This window comes from Athene noctua, chromosome Z (assembly GCF_965140245.1).
Source record: "Athene noctua chromosome Z, bAthNoc1.hap1.1, whole genome shotgun sequence".
In the NCBI taxonomy this organism is placed as follows: domain Eukaryota; kingdom Metazoa; phylum Chordata; class Aves; order Strigiformes; family Strigidae; genus Athene; species Athene noctua.
In genome coordinates, this window is record NC_134077.1 from 10,259,410 (window position 1) to 10,279,737 (window position 20,328).

Sequence of the window (20,328 nt, forward strand, 5' to 3'; positions counted from 1 at the left end):
AGGTGCATTTCTGTTCGTATCATACCAAGTCATTTCAAAAGTAATTCCTTCAAAAGATCCTTATTTGGCAGAACAGATCCCTTCCAATAACCATTAATATACTGAGGTCCACCCTCCCACACTGGACTGGAAGGCACTCAGAGTGACAAGACAACTGCCTAACAAACCCTCCTAAACTCTGAGCTTGTAATGTTTTCTCTGGTTAAGTGGAAAATGGCTTGTATGAAGTATAGAAAGCTGCCTCTAAAGCAGCTCACAGCAGAGCTCAATGGATCACACCCTGGCCTCCAGTATCAGTCTTTTCCTTCCACACTTGACACAGGATTGATGAAAAATCATCTGAGTACGCTTCAGCAATGAAGAAATTGGAAGAGTTACCCTTTGCTGGGGTTAAAAAAACCCCTCAAACCTCCTATCACTTGATGGTTCCCAAGTGTGGACAATGACATATGTGGATTTCTCCATCCTGACACAGGGTTTCCTTTGTTTTCATCTCCTGTCACAGAATATGGGAAGCAGCAAGGTATCCTGTTTTCCCAAAGACAAGCAGGTCACATTCATCATTTCTGAATCACCAGGAGACCACTGTTAAATGGTTCCTTTCCAAACTATGTTTGTCTCTTGTCTTTAGCCAGGAGGGTGTACTTCACACTTGAAACTTCATACAGAAGCATCTTCAGACAGGCAGACTGCTCTTTTGGCTTTCGTTCAAGTGCCTACTCATACTATAGTTAAGAATTCTTATCTTCAATGTTGAAAGATCTTGGAACTCTCCTCCATCCCAGAGACTCACATCCTTACATTCCTGCATTGTACAGATGAGGCTTCCAAAGCCATCCCAGTGTCACTGAGTGGATTCATATTTGTGAACAGTTTTTCTTTTCTTCTTCTTCTTCTCCTGTTTAGATACTCACACTCTATTGCCCAATGCCTGTGGACTAATCACTTTTAGTAGGACTTATACTCCTTAACTACATTAAGTGAGATCTTAAAAGCAGTACTTAAGATATCTAAAAAACAGTTCTTCACATAAAAGGTTCTTCCAATAACTCTTCAAATCCCTTCGTCTCTCAAGGGATTGTTAGCACTAAAACAAAACAAAAAGCAAATTGCCTTCCTTTCATTCTAACCAGATAGTCACTTAGGCCACAGCATGTGCTCTGCACATTAGTAGCAGTTAAACTACAAAAATGAACTCCTATCTGTGCCATGTTAGATGTGTTCACGTTTTCAGAAGTTAACTGAACACTAACAGACAATTTGCTACAGTTCTTCATTCCAATCCTTCCACTTCTTGAAGCATCTTACCAGTTCCATCATCTGCATCATTCTGACCAGTCTCCCAAATGTCTGATTTTGTCCCAAAGCCATCAGTGGCAGAAGACTCCGTATAGTCTGCAGGGTTAAATGTCCTAGAGTTTTAAAGGTTAAGAAATGGAAGAGAACACATGGGTCATTCAATGAACACAAGTGTCATCATTTTTAGATGAAGTTGTATTAGATTTAACATCTTGATTTCCACATAATTTATCTTGATAGTTTTGGTTTCAAAATAATTTTTTCCTCTACAAGCAGACATAGATACAAACAGGGAGAAAAGAGAAAAGAAGTAAAACGAGCAAAAAGTGAGGAGACTGGAAAAAAAATTACTTTAGAGAAACTGAACCAAAACAACAATTCCTGAAAAAGCAGTTAAACAGCATACCTACTCCTCCCAGTCTTATAAAGCATTAGTTTATATGCACGATAAGCCCCTCTCAGCTGATAGTTTCTCAGCAGGTGGCTGACTGATGAGAAACCAGTATCATGTCCTTTCAGAGCACCAGACCTGCGCAGGACAGGAGTCGGAACATCAGTAAAATTATTTCAGAATGCACTCCTGACACCAATGCCAAAACACACAGATGCAGCTAAAAGGTGAAAAAAAATTATTGAAGAAAAACCTCTTTTCAGTTTATCATCTACAGGTATGAACAAGACTGATTATTAGAGAAGTGAAATGAGCCTGTTCATCATGACATCACTGATATTACATGAAATATCATTACAGGCAAACACTGAGTGAAAGTAGTGGAGGCTACACTTCTATGAAGCAAGTTATTCCAACAAAACTGAGAACAAACTTTAGAACTGCTGAGTAACTTCTTTTAATTCTGTTTTAAGGTCCATGTATGTCCAAATAGCTAAAGCATGAAACCTCAAAAACAGGAGAAAGTTTATAACTGCTAGACTTTCTAGTTTTATATAGAACTCACACATTCTACATTACACTGAAACAAATTTATCTTTAAATTGAGCTAGGACTATATGCACCACACAGAACTTTCAGCCTCCAAGGCACTATGTGGCTGCTACTGATAGGTACAAACAGGTTCTCCAAGTTTGAGATATGAATATTGAGTGAACATATATTAGGTTTGTATAGATGATTCTAGCTAGAAATACTGGTTTAAGACAAAAATAATCATCTAACAGATTTGTGAATTTTTGCATCCACATTGTTTTATCAAACATACAGCAATATTATTACATGCAGTGGCAATATTGTCAATTAATATTGCCACCGAGTTTGATCCTTGCCAAAATCTGTGCTCTGTATGTTTCTTACCCCATGCCTTGGGCTGAAAACCTCCCCGCTCCTCTCCCTCTGCCACGTCCAAACCCTAGGAGAGAAAACACCATTTAACAGCAACAGCAGAGGAGCCGCCAATCACTAGACTGTCACATTAGAAAATACTATGGTTGAAGGAGAAAACTACCATAAAGTTAAATACCATATACTTCCCAAATTTCCTCACAGGAGAAGTAAGCCACAGTTCATCTGAGACTACACATTTCAGTAGGACTTGCAATGCTTTGCTATCTTTTCTGTACCTAGTGAAGTAGCTCTAAATGCCAAGACTTACCTAAAGACTCATTCTACAAGAGACTCTGCTATTGCCAAACCATTAGACACTGCTCAAAATTTTGTCTCTAATTTCTCAGTCCTGCCCAAGATGCTCTAGAATTCCAGCATCCCTGCATACCCTGATCTCTCAAGAAATTCCCTGGCACTCCTCCTGAGGGGAAAGGTTAAATACTCCATTTGTTTCCTTCTCTGACTCAGCCCACCTGTCTACCCCTATCCTCCTGTGTTTTCACCAACTTGCAACCACACATTCCTCCTCCTTCCCCCTTAATCATAGTTACTGACATGAAAATAACCCTATTCAAATTACTCAAACAACTTCCTTGTTATCATCACCCACAAGAATATTCATTTCCATTTTAACGAAAACAAATGCTTCTTATCTCCAATTTTGATTACCAGCCTCAGTTTACAAGCTTCTTGATACAATGAATGGCTTTATTTTTCCGTGTCATACAGTACCAAAAAGGCATGAAAACTTTTGTGTTTCTTAACCATTCATGAACTGTCTACATAAACTGTTAGAAACTATTTTTTACAAGCGGCATATTTCTACTGAAAACTTTTGTGTTTCTTAACCATTCATAAACTGTCTACATAAACTGTTAGAAACTATTTTTTACAAGCGGCATATTTCTACATTGACTTTTTGTTTTTCCCTTTTTTAGGTCCTCAATACCTGAGGCTTTTACAGTTTGTTGGGGCTTTTTTTGAGGAAGACTATGAATATTATTTTGTATTACAAGAACAGAGAAGGTCAAGAGCTGCAGACTGAGATCAAAGTAATGTATGTATATTTTAACAACAAAATTATGTGGTAATTATAAGTCACCAAGGAACTACAAGTTTACTAGAGCCTGAAAGTTATAATCCTAAATCACCAAAACACTGGTTGTCCAAACATCACAATCACCCATGACAGGCTGTTCAAATTCAGATCAAAATTACTCACCTCCTTACTATGTCAGTAAACAGAAAAGTCTACTACCTACATTTTCAAAGACTTCTTAGAAGCATCAAAATAGCAGGATATTTTTACCCACATTTTGATGAAAGCATTTACCCATATCCGAGACAAGACGACAACTGCTAGCTGCAGAGGAACCACAGAAACCTGGAGAGGAAGGATTTCCATCCAGCAACACACAGTATTTTGGTGGGACAAGAGCAAGAACTGAAGTGTTGACACTAGGCCAGGTCTGCTATCTCTACATTTTTCCCCTCTACTCTTTTCACAATCGGTTGGTGAGAAGACAGACAGAAGTTAAGAAAGAGGTAACAACAGCTGCAACCTGGCAACTGCCACCCTTCTTCACCAAGTCCACGTGTGAAGCTGTGCTTTTTGCTCTGCCATAAGCAATAGTGCCTCAGACCCTGCTGTACTCAATTTACTGTAAGTCAGCTTCTGAACCATCTTGCTCAGCCTACCTATTCTACCACTCTTCTCTCCTTCACCCACCTAAAATCCCCAATCTGAGAAGCTGATCCATGGCATAACAGGGTCGCAGCTCTCAGATGCACAGAAATCAATGCACTCAGGATTATCTTTCTGCCCGGTAAATAACTTTTTTTTTAAAAGCAGAACTCAGCTAAGAAAGTTTATCTGGGGACACCATAGGGGCCATCTATGTAATAAATTTACTTCCTACAGCTACCAATACAGCATTAAAAACCATTTACTAATGAGGCACAGAAGAGAGATCAACAGTTTTTCAACAAACTCAGCTACAAAACAGATTGGGAGCTGCAAATCACAGAAACAGTCAATCGGTACTACTTTTGAATGAGGCAGACATTAGGTGGACAGATTAGCTGGAACGGCTAGTGTGAAAGTACAAATACATTTTAGAAGAGGAAGTAAGTCTCCCCAGCCTCCCACAAGCGCAAAAGTCTGAAACAATAACATTAGCATATTGAACAGAAGATGAAGAATTTTTTTGGAAGCAAGGCATAAGTGAAACAACTATAAGAACCTCTAACAATTTTAGAACTTGCTGGAAGGAAACCATGTTGTTCCTGAAGTTCCATGCACAGTCTTAGACTACTAGCCAGTAATGGGTTTTTTATGTCAGATCACCTTGAAAGTTAAGCCTGAACTTGAACTGCAAGTGGCTTTCCTTATACTCGTAAAGCTGTGTCTATGCTTCCTGTCAAAACTGAAATTATATAAAGTTTAATCAACACATGCAACAAAAAGCATTCTAATGAAGACAAAAGGGAAGCACCAAACCAGCTGGGTTATGAAGAGCACTAAATTCAAAGCTAGAAAAGACATGAAGAAGTAATTAAAAATATGGGACAGCAAGTACTCACTACTGAAAGACCACCCTAACTCAGACATGGAAGCTCATACATCATGGTCATTAATGCAAGATGACAAGGTGAAGGACTGATATTTGACCCAACCAGATCACTAATACGTTCTTAAGTTCTAGTGCTAGGAAGGTTACTTCTCTCAGCTGTCAAAATTAAAACATGGCTTTAAAACAATTAGAAGGCACAGTCTTTTAACACAGATGTTGGTCATGAAACAACCACGAAAAGTCATTAAGTATCTGCAAACTTTTGATGCTTTTTAACAGTGACTAAAAGGTCAGTGAGCAAAATGGGGCTACACACTTCAATTCAGAGCAGGGACACAAATTCTGAGCATACAATTCCACAGTAACTTAAAATCATTTAAGTCAGAAATACTGCAACCAAGGTCTTCCTCACCAGTGACCACAAGCTCTGCTCTTTCCTGCACTGATAGTTTTGCCTGTACCAGTGAGTGAGCACAATACCACTACCAGAAAACAAAACTATTAGTTCATTTTTGGATCAGCTCTCTAAACCAACTCCCTGCTTGTTCAACGCCAGCAAACTAGTCACCTTTACACAAGGACAAGACGCCCAAAAAACCCTCTTGTCCCCAGCTAATATGCTACCTTCTCCCTTTCTAATGTTTTGGCTTGGTTAGCTTTAAACTTAGATTGATCCTCTGATACAGTTTAAATGCACCAGGAGAGACAGGACCAATTCATCCCAGCAGTAATGCCAGTTTATACTTCTAACACACAAAGTACAGCTTTAACACTACTCTAAAAAGACATGTATATATGGTTTAGATTGCAACAGTCAATGTCTACAGAAGTACTTTTTTTTCCTGTGGTAATTCACAACTAGCAATTCTTCTATAAAAATTTTTATCTACCCACAAAAAGAGAACAAGTGACTTGGCAGGAATTAACTGAACCTTCTAGTGAGTCTAAAGGAACAGATTTTCTTAAAATCAATCATTATGTGGAGCACAAAAGCAAATGACAGACATCAGGCAAAGAACAAAATTACTGCCCTGCCTCCTATAAACCCTCATAACATTTCTTCACATTCCTTTACACTTGGATCTATAAACAGCCACCTAAAGCACTGCTTACTCCTTGCTGTTTGAGGAAACCATGCTTAACACTGATTCTGATCAGCGTTCCTGCTACTAACCCTATCCAACATCATTTAAAACAATGAACTACTTAAAACATGCTTTTCTTTTCTTTAACATTGTAACTGCTCACCTGTGTATTGTTGGGGTTTTTTTCCTGCTCTCCAGCACATCTCATTCAGTTGACTAGGCTCACATCAGCCATCACTTATTCAACTTACATTTTTCTTTTCTGGAATGCATTCTGGAGACATCAACACTTATAACCAGGCAGGTGGCAAGATTTTCAACTAAAACCCATCAGGAGTTCAAAACATTCATAAACCACACAATCAAGGCTTCACTCTCGTACCATCCATTCATGGAAAAAATTGTTCATCTCATTCACAACATTCCTTCCCCCAAAACAAACCACACTACTTGGGAGCATGAGAAAAGCTGTAGCACCACAACTCAGTACAACACAGTGCCAATGAGCTTAGACATTAATAGCCTATTCTGTAGAAAATCCAGTTTGTTAAGCTTGAAAACCTAAATCCTTCCAGTACAACAGAGGTGCTTTATTTCAAAACTCAGATTTTCACACTGACAAGTTTAAATTAGATGAGGCTTAAGAAAAGAAAGGGGTCTAAAAACAGTTGAAAGGAAATGGAAACACAGATTGGTAGGGCAGGCAACACCCTAGATCTGTGCTTATCTCTGACTACACAGTAACTGAACAGACCTGGTCTCTGCTCTGGAAATGCAGAGCCAGCCATCCTCCCAACAGACACCAAAGTGACAGAGGCTTAAGCCTTATGAACAGCTAAGGAGACTAACTATGGAAATTCTATTTGTATAACTCTTTGTATTCTAGGTATTCCATACTGCCAAAACAAACACTGTATTTATATTTATTAATTCAAATAACTTTTGACTTCTTAGTCATCATAAAGTAGAAGCATTGGAACCGCTTTATATATTGCATGTACTCTATTAACCATTTCTAGAAGCATGTGCAGAAAACTTTCAACTCTAAAGTTATGTTTAAAACAAAATAAATAACTGAGGTTAAAGCCAAATTCTGTTCAATTTCAAAAAAAACCCCAACTTTACATGACACACAGAGCCTTTAACCAATGCAGAATCAACTACAGCAAGCTAAATGGACTTCAGATTGTGACCTCCTGAAGGTCTGCTCTACATTCATGTTTTAGAAAAAACAACATTGTTACTAGTTTTGGCAGAGGAAATTCAAAATACATCCTCTGCCAACTGTGTTAAACTTTTAAAATAAGAAAATGTTTAGACATGCAATTCTGGTTAAAGCTCATATTTTTTTCAAGGATAGCATACAAAAAAACCTCCAAAATATTTTTAAAAAAAGATCAAGAACACAAGCTGGAGTATAGTCAGATATTTAGAAAAAGTCTAATCTTATACAGACAGTAGAAAAAACGAGAGTCTGAAAGGATCCTTTTCATGTTGTTTAAGTCTGAAATGAAAACATAATGGTTCTCCTTTTCATTTTTATTTGTTTTGCGAAAAAAAATTCCCTGTCAGCATCCACATTTATGGTATGCTCATGTTGCTGTGGAAGAATGAACAGGAAGAGAGTAAAGGAACAGAAGTAAAAGCAACAAATCTGTTTTCACTTTGTAAACCAGGACAGTTGTTACATGTAAATCTGTAAAAATTTCTCTGCTGAGTCAAGTCCAAAAGTTTGTCTACCTGCTATCCCATTATCAGCTACAGTCAATTAGATATCTAGGGAAGAATAAACATACTGAAACCATAGTGCAGTTTCTCTGGATACTCTTCTGGTCTTCCAACCAGCCAAAGATAATTTACATATTACAAAACCCTCAGTGGTTTTTCCTTTTCTTGCTGTGGTTTGGGGTTTTTCTTTAGGATGAAATTGTCAACTCTCTCTACGTCTAAATTTTCAGCACCCACATCATCTTATGGAAAGGAGTTCCTCAGGTTAACTACACACATGAAGAACCATCTCCATAAGTTCATTCTGAACCTGTAACCTACTGATATCATTTAATATTCCCTCATTTGCACACTTACTTGGAGTGATCAACTGATTTTTCCACATAAATTTTATAGATCTCTACCATACAACCCCTCAGCCCTCCCTTTTGAAGGTGGAAAAGTCCTAGTCTGCTAGTTCCTTGTGCCCCATAAATGCATTCATCCCAATACCTTCAAAAGCCTTTTCTAGCTCTACCACATCATTTTCAACATGGGGTGGAGGACAGTAGGAAAACCAGACCCACACTTAAAACTGAAGATGTCAGAACAATTAAAAACAGCAGCATAAAAAAAAGAGTCCCTGTAAAATTTGTCAATTTGCGTATAACACTGCAACTGATAAAAACACAAATAAAGAAATATTTCGTCCAGAGCTGATAATCCTAAAGACATAACCATCTTCCTCCACATTTCCTTCACAAGATGACATTTCATACAGTTACAAATCCTTGCAATACTGACACACAAATATAATAATTTTGATGCAATTATTATGATAGTATTTTTTACATCTAAATTAAGCTCATTCAAGAAATTCAGTTCTGAAAAGAAGGACAGAAGGGAAGGCCATCTTAAAATGAGAAATTCCTTGACTCCTTTCCAAACCAAGGTTTACACCCTCAGTTTAGCAAGCAAAAATTAAGGGCAGACCAATTCCAGCTGGGATGTGCCCTGAAACACATCCTGTGATACATTTCTGCTTTTGTTAGTCAGTCAGTAACACCTATCTACTTCAAATCCCTGATCTCCTGTATACCAGCAGCCAGTGGTGTTTCTACACTGCATAGCTACTACCCTATAAAGCTGAAAGGAGTGTTCCACAGTCATTAATGGGACAAGGAAGTTAGTCCCTACAGCACCAAGGCTGAAATACTCTGTAACAGGATTCTTTCCCTTCGGTAAGCAGCACATTACCACCCCAGTGTTAATCTCATTTCTGCTACTTTCAGTGCATCTTATTTCTTAAAATTAGCTTGTTCTACAGTGAAGCAGTAATACGATGGCCCAGCAAATCTTCCCACAGAAAGCAGCTGGTAAGAGAAGTCCAGTCTGAGAAGGCAGCTTAAAATAGACAGTGTGTTACGTGGGTATTAGCTGACCCCTAATTTTGTCTCCAATGCCTAGATTACTACACACAGAGTCGGCATGAAACATTTCTAAAAAAGGGTTCTGTGGTGATTTCCAGCAATCTATTTACTTTCAGCTGAAGTGCTTTATCCCACATTTGACTATTCTGTGTAAGAGAAAAAAAGACTACTGAATGAAATGGCAGGAAGCTTTTTATTTCTACTAATATCTAAAGAAAGGTCAGCCATCCCTGAAATACTGCAAAGTGAATTACACAGCTTTATACAACTCCCTGCAGATTTCAAGGGCTCGCATTATAAAACTAAATTAGGTATTTCCTGACACATACCCTTGTAATATAATGATCCTGAAGTTGTTCAACAGGTTTATCACAGACAGCCAAGAACACTTCATTAAGATGCTTTGGTCACATGAAAATACAGTCTAAAATATCTGGTCGAGAGATACAGTAATACTATGTACACTAAGCCAGTGAACAGAAATTGGCTGAAGTCGTTCCTTTTTCTTCAGTCAGATGTGTCAGTTTGACCTGATGATTAAGTGCTTTGGCTTGAGACATATGATATTCATCTAGAGAGCCACAGTGTTGACAACAAAAGCAGTGTGTTGTTCATACAGTTACAAAGCAAAAACTAGGCTGCATTTGAAATTAACCTCTAAATTGCACCCAACAATTTTAAAAATCCTACCTTTATATTTATAATCTGAGTATAAAGGATAAACTTACAAACCAAATACTCAAAGGCTTACATTCCATCTATTAACAGGGCTAACGTATAGTTCACAGCTACAGTTTTTGATAGCACACCCTCCCCTGCAGAGCTACCTCTCTGCACACACCATTTGCCCTTTGCTGATTCACAGGCACAACCGAGTCATTCTCACAATCCTCAGGAAACTACATGTCTTTGCATCTTTCCACTCCTTCAAGATGCAGATCTGGAGACAATGAATTTGGATGTGCTTGCCTTTGAATGCCTTGTTACTGGATATTCCAAAGAGAAGGGAATCATCTGAAGGTAGAATTTTTCACGATTCAGACATTTCTTAATTACATTAGCTCTGCTGTGCACTTTATCAATTTAATTCATTTGATACTTGCTTCCCTACACAACCTATGCTGTATCTAGATTACTCATTTTCATTCCTCCTGCTCTAAGAAAAAACAATCCTCTTTTCAGTCCATCCTGTGAAAATCCAAACCAACTACACATCTATTCAATTTCACATCAAATCCATTATCTTTCCTATCTCTTCTACAGAATAGAACCAGAATTGTACCTAAGACTCTACAGTATTCTTTTTCCACAGTTCTTCTCACCAACTCTTCCATGTCAAATTTATTCTCTAACCAAAAATTCTCTAAGGTGGCTTGTACTTTCTCTGATTGGCTACTGAAAACAGAAGGCAAGCCTGAGAACTGGATCCACCCCAAATAAACGCACAAGTACACATCAAGTGTCTCCCCGAAAGCCCTACAGGTGGAATCTTGTACTCTCGTGCTGCCAAGATACTTTGTGGCAAGCCCAGTGCACTCCCACTCACGGGAGTCTGGCATGAGTCCATCTGAAAAAACAGGTCTCAATGGCCAGAGCACACCAGCCTGCTACACAGGAAATTACCCCAAAGGTGATTTGTGTTAATTGTTTTTAAGTTGTTCTGAGACCGAGACGCAGCAAGGCATAAGGGAATGGCAGTTGAAGTACTTAGGGAATCAAAGGATAACCAATAAATGCTTAAAAAGAAGTGTTTAAAGAAAAATGGGAGAGTTCCATTTCAGGACATGAAATCAGTGCCAGTCCCACACCAATGCCACCATCTCACCTCTCCCACGGCCACGTTTCCCACGGTCTGAAGGCCTGTCTCCTTGATTGCTGTCCACTCCATTCTCTTCAGCTCTAACTGTGGAGAGAGGACAGCTTAAGAGAAGCTTTAGAGACGCATACATGAGACAGTATAGCCATCTGCTTCAACTTAACCCCAAAAGAAAAGGCAAGATTTTGAAGTGGGCTGGTCAACAGATCTCCCCCTCTTATTTGGGGGCCAAACTACAAGCAAGTTACATTTACTTTGCAGTGGAAAATTAAAAAGCAAAATACCTAATAAGAGGGAAAGACACACTTTTTTTTTAAAAAAATAAACAACCAAAAGTCAGTGTTTTGCAGCCTACACTATTATATTAACTATGGTTTCATCTCTTTAACGAGGTAGGAAATACCGCTGCCTCATACTATGCTTCCTAGATAACATGCAGGGTGGCAACAGTAAAAGAATAAGGGATAATCAAGAACACTAACTCTCCTGTCTGCCCATACCACACCCCTGTTCAATCAGGGAAACTTAAAAGAACTTTCCTCTGTATTTAAATCAGAGGGATGATGACTGGGCAAATGTGAGGCATTAGAAAAGCACTGCAACTTAATTAATTTGTGGAAAATTCCTGAGGAGGTACTCTGAAAGATGGCTGGCTCCTTAAAGAAGAAAAAAAAAAAAAGACTGGCCACTTAAAAACACTACTGAGATTTTGTACTGCACCACTTTTCCTAAAGGCAGCAACAAAATCATTTATGCTTGAATGTAAAATTGGAAAGAGAATATCAAGATCTGGTGACCATCTGAAAAATCTTTTATTTCCAGATTACAAGAAGAGACAAGCAGCATCTGGCTCTGGCAAAAACTCTGCCCCTCACTTTCACTTTGATGGATCCAATTTCAATTTCTTCTAAGCATAGCTGCAAGTTTTATTAATATTTTTTCATATATTGACATTACTCTTCTACAGAGATTCACAATGTCCTTACTGGAACAATACCTGAATATATTCCAATAATGAATTAAAATAGTTGTCCAATATTATACGTATTTCTCCTGCTTTTAAGTGAAAAGCTAAATATGCTATTTTCACTCCAGTTTCTCTGCTCACCTATCAGTGCTGTGTACGGTGGCCCTTACAGGCAAAATACACAGCTTTGATACTGCTGATAAAACTTAAGAGAAAAGAGCAACATGTATCAAATGGTGATATAATGTGATTCCACCTAACTTGGAAACACCAGTTTGTTTTTGAACAATATATTACTGCATCTATACAAAGTATGGAAAATTTTTAAGTGTTTCAACTCAAAGAATTTTCTCTGTTGTGAAAACTCACCTTTGGTTGGCTTATGTAATACATGCTAGAGATTAATAATGATTCCAGTCTTTTCATTCCCCTTATGAGAAGATGAGAACATCTTCAGGTTCTCCCACTCATAAAGGGAGTTGGAGTCAAAGCTGGATAATTGTTTCATTAAAAGAAACAAAAAAAGTATCAGCTATGCAGCAACATACTTGTTCTCAAGCAGTCTTACAAACCATCAATTCTAAAATGTACACGAAGAACAGCAATTTTTACAAGATTAATCAAAAAAGGACAGACATTTAATTTAAACTGTGTGTCTCTGAACAAACACAGATCATCCCAAAACCATGCCACACAGACAGATCAGGCATACCTGTCGCACAAATAAGTTATGATCCCTTCAGTACTGAGCTATAGCTCAGACAAACTTCACTCCATTAAGAACACACTCTTAACTCAGTCAGTTTCAGCTGCAAGAAAAGTGTCTGAATCTTTAAAAACGAACCCCTATACGTACACTCTCGGCCACGGCTGCCTCCTCTTCCCCGTCTGTTGGAACTTCCCCGTCCACGACTCACTTCTCTGTCCCCTCGTTTTTCTCTGTTCTCTTTGTTTTCTGAACTTTCCTTTCCAAGGCTTTTCTTCTTTCCCCCTACAGTCTCCCAAGAGGTCTATTTGGGTAGAATAGAATTAGATACAAAAGTCAAAAAGGAAGAGACAGCTCTCAATGCATGCTTCCACCTCACACCCCTCCAGTTCATGGAAAAAAGCCAGGTATGTGCGTAACATCACATACGTAATACCTTGCAAACTACACTGATACAAATGGAAACACAGGCTGTATTTTTGGGAAAAGATGAGAAAGAAACAAGCTTTAGAAATTGGATTGTCTTATGGAACGTGAGAATCCCAAATATTTCTGGCTATAATGGACTTCTGCTATTTCAAAAAAGTCTAGATACAACTACAACACAAAAAATTTGCAAAGTGAGCAACTGTTTCGCTCTCAACGACCTCCACAGAACTAGCAAGGGAGCATGCAGGCAGCTATATTTTTCTCCTAAGGAAATGAAAAAATGCTTATAAGCATCACTGAACAAGAGAGTGGTAAGTGGCCTAACCAGTAAAAAAAAAAAAAAAAAAGGAAAAAAATTTAAAAAAAGAAAAACTATTATACAGGTGTACTAGAATTCAAGCACCAAGATATAGTATGGCAGAACAATAACTTGGGAAAACTAAGACCATAAGCCAGACCATCCACTTAACAGCTACAGCTCATCACACGAGCAAAATATAGGAAAAACTGTGTCTAAACAAGACAAGGGACCAAGGTCCAGACATCAGGCTTCAGCTTTAAACTCCATCTTTAAAATAAATTCAGGGATGGTATCGGCTCCATAGGAGTATCTGTAGGAGTTGAAAATAAAATGACTAAAACACTTCCTAAGAATAGCACAGCACCTCATATATTATGCAACTGCATGGTTAGTCTGGTGAGCCATAGTTACAAAGAAAAGAAGAAAGGTACTATTTGCAAACCATTAAGATGGCAGATAGGTTTATATGTATGTCCCCATCTCTAGGAACTTATGGTCTGGGTAAGGTATTTAAGCAGGACATTTGCATATGTAAATAAGGTGTCATCAGCTGTGAAGCACTAAAGCCATGACCTCTGACAACAAAAAAGGCTGGCTATCAGTACTTTCAGGTCCTGTCCTTTGTTCTCTCAATTCAGAAAACAGCAACTCAGAAGCCTGCACAAGACAGGCAATGACCAGCTAGTCCAAGCTGCCTAGAACTGAGAAAACTAATGCTACTGAGAAAACAGGTTACAAAACAGTTTACAAGTATAAACTCAATGTTTCAACATCTCCTTTAAAAGAGTAAGTACTAAAAAAAATGGTTAACCTCTCAGTTTTTGAGATGGTATGGGTGAGAAAGAAGGCTGAAACCAATCCTCAATTTAATCTCCAATATAGAAGACCACAACACCATAAGCCAACTTAGGCAAAGCACAGATAGCACAGACTGGAAGTACAAAACTATGTGTTTAGAAACACCATGTTATCTGTGCGACAGAAAACTGTTTTCTCCAGTAACTATCATATGGCTTCACCTGCTGCACCCTGTGTAACTGCACTACACGATAGAACACTCCTAGAACTTTAGAGACACTTCATAGTAGGAAAAATAACTGCACTGACAACTGAAAAACCAAGTCTGTGTAGTTCAGAATGCACTATTTCACTGCTGGGCATGGTGCCTAAATATCTTTGAACATTTTAAGAAATACCAAAAACTGGATGATCCTACAGTGTTAAAGGGGAAGCAGCCTCTCCTTAGTAAGGTTTTACATGACCTGAGAAGGATCAGCAAAAGAACAATGAAAGCATCAGATCCATGCTTTTAATTTTGAGGAAAGCCTTGAGAAGTTGGGCATGTTCGCTAAGATAGAGGATGGTACTACCCCTGGGCATGAAATCCATCACAGACTATTGAAGCTGTCTGTTTTTGTAAGGGAGCTAACTGATCACAATTTCAGTTGACAGTGTGTGAGGCAACCTGAATGACACTTGTGGGTCTGACCTTCGGAAACATGTAACAGGAGCCACCTTGCTGGCCTGCTCTTAGATGGAAAAAAGAATAACCTGAAAGGTCTCTTTTGTTCTGCCTTCAAAGGTTTAGGAAGTAAAACACTGTTGGGGATAAAACGGATCTTACGCCTGTAGGAAGCTAAACAAATAGAAGTCTTGGGCAAAGAAATATGCCCTTCCCTACTCTCATCCACAAACCTCTATCTATTCAAAGCCAGACTGCCACAACTGTTGCAAGTGAGAAGTCTTCATAAGGACTAACAGTCACACAGCATAAAGTCTTAAAGATCACAGCATTTTAAAAAAACCCAACAGTCAAAACTGGCAGATTACCACAGAAATTATATATAGACATTCTAGCTATCACTCCTTACTCCTAATTCCTCAAACTGGACAGACATATTCTTCCAAATGAGGTAAAAAAAAAATTCTAGTGCATCAAAGCAGAGCAAAACTGAAAAGAGATTTGGGAATCTGCATTCAGACCTAGTAATACCTCTGCTTCCAACTTTATAACAAATCCACAGTTAAACTGTTCTGAAGTATAATGGCCTTAAAACAAACCCCTCAAGTGGGAGGCCCAGAAACTTCTGTAAAGAAAAATAAATTTCTTCACACCCTTCAATTAGTACTCTTTCCTCCCGTGAGTCCTTTAAGTTCTCTGTACTTGTTTCGAAGTTGCATTTTGTCTACAGAGAGCAGTGGGTTCAGAGAGACTTATCAAAAGAGCAGAATGTATAACTCTGTTGCTTCTAAACGATGAGTTCAGGAAGTTTTTTCATTGTCTTAATCATTTATACCAATTTGCTAAAAGTAGGAAAGCATTTAACATTATCAACGAGAAAACGATTATCAACTAGAAAATGGCAAATATAAGAAGTACAAGAGAACATAAAACCAGCACAATACCCCAAGGCAGATTTAATCATGGTGACATATTCTCTCCTACTCCCAACAGCTCAGTCAGTGTTACATACTTCTGTGTTTTAGATTACCTCATCTCTGATAAATGAAAAGGGGATAGAAAAGATATTCCCTTCAGTCAGAACAGCGTGTGTCCTAGATCTGGGGAGGGGAGGGGGTGGGCGCACGCAGGTCAAGTTTCCTCATTAACAATAAGCCGGAATACACATCCTGACAAATCACAGGAAATACTGAATGTTCGGCATTAAGAAAGGAAGTCCAGGTTTCTTTCCCAATTTAGATGAGATGGAATCTAGTTTACTCCATTGGATAAACTCTAAGAAATCCCTCCAGCAAAAACTTCAACCACAGCCAAGACATTTTTTCTTGGTATCTCCTGGGATAAAAAATTCCACTGTGCAACATTTTAAGCAACATTATTTGTTGTTATATACACATTGTTTAGTCTCCTCTTTCTGTTTTTCAACAACATCATGCAAATGAGCAACAGAAAGGAGCAACTATTTGTATCCTCTTCTGCCATTAATAGCGTTGTCAATGCAACTTTCCGATGTGGAAACCTCCTCCAACTTCAATATTGGCAATGCACACCTATTTTTGCCTGCCTTTCACGTTTATAAAGATTAGCCTTGGTGGCAAACACTTAGTCTCAGGTCTCAGGATTGTAGAGGTGCTATAGGGTAATTACAAACATTGCAGCAAAACACAGGTCTGTGACTGACAGAGCACCGAGTTCTGCTTCAGTGTTAAAACTGCTGCAGGTACATCAAAGCCAGAGGACTCTGAAGAAAATCAGCTGAACACCCACCTCATTTTCACTGTTCAGCCTACTCTAAGGTATACATGCAACAGAGATGCTGCCACGCCCTTCATCTCCTTCAAAAGAATTTGAATGGAAACACTGAAATCAAAAGCTTCCAAAATATGACTTTCCCAGTCACTTCTTAGAAGTAGAAAGACTCAGCAAACAGAAAAAGCGGTTTAATATGAAAGCAAAACCTTACCGTGTCTGAACTTCCTTCCAGCAGTATGTTGATTGCTCTGTTCACATCCCCATTACAATCATGTAGTGCCACTATGCACTCATCCTGGTTTTTCCCCGTCACTTCCATAAGCTGGCAGTAAAAGTCAGACATGTTAAAATACCTAAATTATCATCACAAGAAAATATGAGCTAGTACCACCACAGATTCCAAGAAAGTGCATAGCTACTGTGTCAGAGCAAACTAAAATCCTAAATAAAGATACCCACACTTTACAGATGCTTGGGAGTCAGTCAAGAGACGGGATTAAACAAAAATTAAATGGTAATCAAGAAAGCACTCTCACACCTTTTCTTTTTCCTTTATGCATCCAATAACTACTGTCACCACAGAGCAGCAGTATATGAGGGTAAAGATGTAAAAGACCAGGATGGCTTCAGTATTATCAGGTATACCCCTGAAGGTAAGGCTCCACTTGGAGCAGGTACAACCCTAAGGGACTGCAGACTGCGAGTAAGTCAAAGCCGTAGCAGGGGCAAGGGTTGTTCATTGAAACGTTAAACCCAATGGTCTGGTCCAAAGGAACCAGGGGTGGACACTGCAATGGAGATATCTTTGAATTGTTGTAACCTGGGATTTAAGGTAAACATTATGAGAATTACTACAGCAGGAACCCCTTGCTGCTAGCCAGCTAGAAGTAAGGGTAGGACATTGACAAGTGTGTTCCTCAGGGGTCGTTGTTGGGACTGGCGCTGTTTAACATCTTTGCTGGGGACACGGACAGTGGGATCGAGTGCACCCTCAGCAAGTTTGCCAACGATACCAAGCTGTGTGGTGTGGTCAACACTGGAGGGAGGGGATGTGTCATCCAGAGGGACCTGGACAGGCTGAAGACGTGGACCCAAGCGAACCTCATGAAGTTCAACAAGGCCAGCTGCAAGGTCCTGCACATGGGTCGGGGCAATCCCAAGCACAGATACAGGCTGGGCAATGGGTGGATTGAGAGCAGCCCTGCACAGAGGGACTTGTGGGTATTGGTGGATGTAAAAGTGATTGTGAGCCAGCAATGTGTGCTTGCAGCCCAGAAAGCCAACCATGTCCTGGGCTGCATCAAGAGAATTGTGGCCAGCAGGGCAAGGGAGGGGATTCTTGCCCTCATGAGACCCCCACTCCGCCAAGGTCAACCCACCACAGAGGCATAGCAGTTTTAAACTGAAAGAGGGTAGATTTAAATTAGAAGGAAGAAATTCCTCATGATGAGGGCTGTGAGACACTGGCACAGGTTTCCCAGAGAAGCTGTGGCTGCCCCCTCCCTGGCAGTGTTCAAGGCTAGGCTGGATGGGGCTTTAAGTAACTTGGTCTAGTGGAAGGTGTCCCTGCCCGTGGCAGGGGAGTTGGACTAGATGGTCTTTAAGGTCCCTTTCAACCCAAACCATTCTATGATTGTGTGATTTCCTTTTCACAGTGTAATTCTATAATTTTGATGTATACACATATCTGGGAGGTCAGATTAATTTTTGTTAAAATAGCACTTCAATGCACCTTCAAGTTATGATGAGATTTTTACTTTTACTGAAACACAGCCAAGATATTAGCAAACTCAGTTTACACAGGTGACATTTTTCTCATGTGCATGTACATGTGGACAAGCTGAATGCACTTCTTATTCTGTCAGTCATTAAGCATCAGGACCATACTACATCAGCACAGATGAGTTTTGGCTTAAAGGCTCGTCTATAAAGGAAAATACACCAATGTAACTACATACCCAGAGCTATATTACCACACAATTTCTTGTAAACAGACTTTACAGTGCAGTAAGAGCGCCTTTTCCTAGTTAAACTTATGTCCTTCTGAAAAAGGTTTTATCTAAAACAGAAACAGACACTTTAGCTCCAATATGTAAGGCAGCTTTGGAGCACCTTACCACAGGGCATAAAAACTGTATCATAAGAAACATACTTGTTTCACTTTATCTTCAAAATCTGCGTCGTTCTTATCATAGATCATCTGAGCAAGGCGAATCTGTTCTGCTGTTGCCTGAAAAATGCAAACATCCAATAAAGTACACAAAAGGTAACTATATATTTTTTTAGAAGTATCTCCTAGTGTCACCATATTTTTTCTTCAGATTTTCAGAAAGAACATACACAACAAGCACAGAAGTGCCATGAGGAAGGGATTAATATCACCTCTATGCCCATTTTATAGTTAAAAAGTTAGCTGGGACAGAAGCAATTCTAATGTTTGAGCCACAGCTAAAGGTCAGCACATAGACAAGACAACTATAGAATAAAATAAAACTTACAACAGAAGCCTACACTTTGATATATTACTTTTACCTTTATGTTTACCTAGTGTCTACTACTCCAGAGTTAGAGTTTTATCATAACTGGCAACAGTATTTCTAAACTGACCACATCTCTGATACCTGCTCACATCACATTCCACAACTCTCCCAATAACGACCTGACTCTAGTTTTATGACCACTTAACAAGAGACTGAGTCATGCCTCAAGATTCTGCATATGAACAGCTGTGCTTATTTTCTTTATAAGCAAACAATAGTCTCTGAAATCTGCTAAAGGATCTTGCTATTCATAAAGTATTTGGTGCTTCTGTAACATTTCTGCACCACAGATCCATGCTGGCAACGCCTCCAAAGGCTGAATGAATAAAATGGATGTATGCAGTAGTGCCATAAATCCAAACAGGCTATGGCTATCAGAGAAAAAGCAACTCAAGAACATCAATGTAGCATCATACAGACCACTCTTCATAGTGCTGCATTTGCAGTATACTTGAACAGCACTCCCATGAAAATACTAAAGATCACTATGCTACATGATCCTGGATCTAATTTGATTTCTGCTCAAACAGAAGAGGATTCCATCTCACGCTAGAGAAGGTTGATACCGAAGAAAGACAAGACCCAAAATGTGATTTGATGTGCTGTGGAAGACTTCTTCATTGAGAAGGGGACCACCTCATCCACTGAAATTCTTGACAGCAAGGATTCATCCTGGGCAGCTGGTTGAACCACCTTTCAAAGTCTCACTTCACAGGATAGCCACATGGAATTCTGTGCCTCACAGGTTCAGACTTAATCAGCCTCAAACTGCTTTGCTTTTGGAGTTTACCACAAATACAAGCTCTAGAGGAGGTCGCCAAGTGTAAATGCTGAGAAGAGTCTAAAAATTATTCCACCATACACCACCAGCTGCTTATTTTCTGAGAATTTACTGCAGCTGTTCCAGTTCCTTGAGGGAAGG

The 20,328-nt window shown here is 39.1% G+C and overlaps 1 protein-coding gene across 4 annotated transcripts in view; it reads right to left on the reverse strand.

Annotated features, from left to right (window-relative positions):
• UBAP2 (ubiquitin associated protein 2) overlaps positions 1 to 20,328 on the reverse strand; it is a 120,251-nt gene that overhangs the window by 74,078 nt on the left and 25,845 nt on the right. For all 4 annotated transcript variants that reach the window (XM_074931184.1, XM_074931183.1, XM_074931185.1 and 1 more), the window contains exons 3-8: positions 19,019 to 19,096; positions 17,078 to 17,188; positions 13,073 to 13,226; positions 11,259 to 11,336; positions 2,609 to 2,663; positions 1,309 to 1,412 (exon numbers count right to left, since the gene is read on the reverse strand). In XM_074931184.1, coding sequence (XP_074787285.1) covers positions 1,309 to 1,412; positions 2,609 to 2,663; positions 11,259 to 11,336; positions 13,073 to 13,226; positions 17,078 to 17,188; positions 19,019 to 19,096 — 580 coding nt within the window. The remainder of the gene's footprint in view (positions 1 to 1,308; positions 1,413 to 2,608; positions 2,664 to 11,258; positions 11,337 to 13,072; positions 13,227 to 17,077; positions 17,189 to 19,018; positions 19,097 to 20,328) is intronic.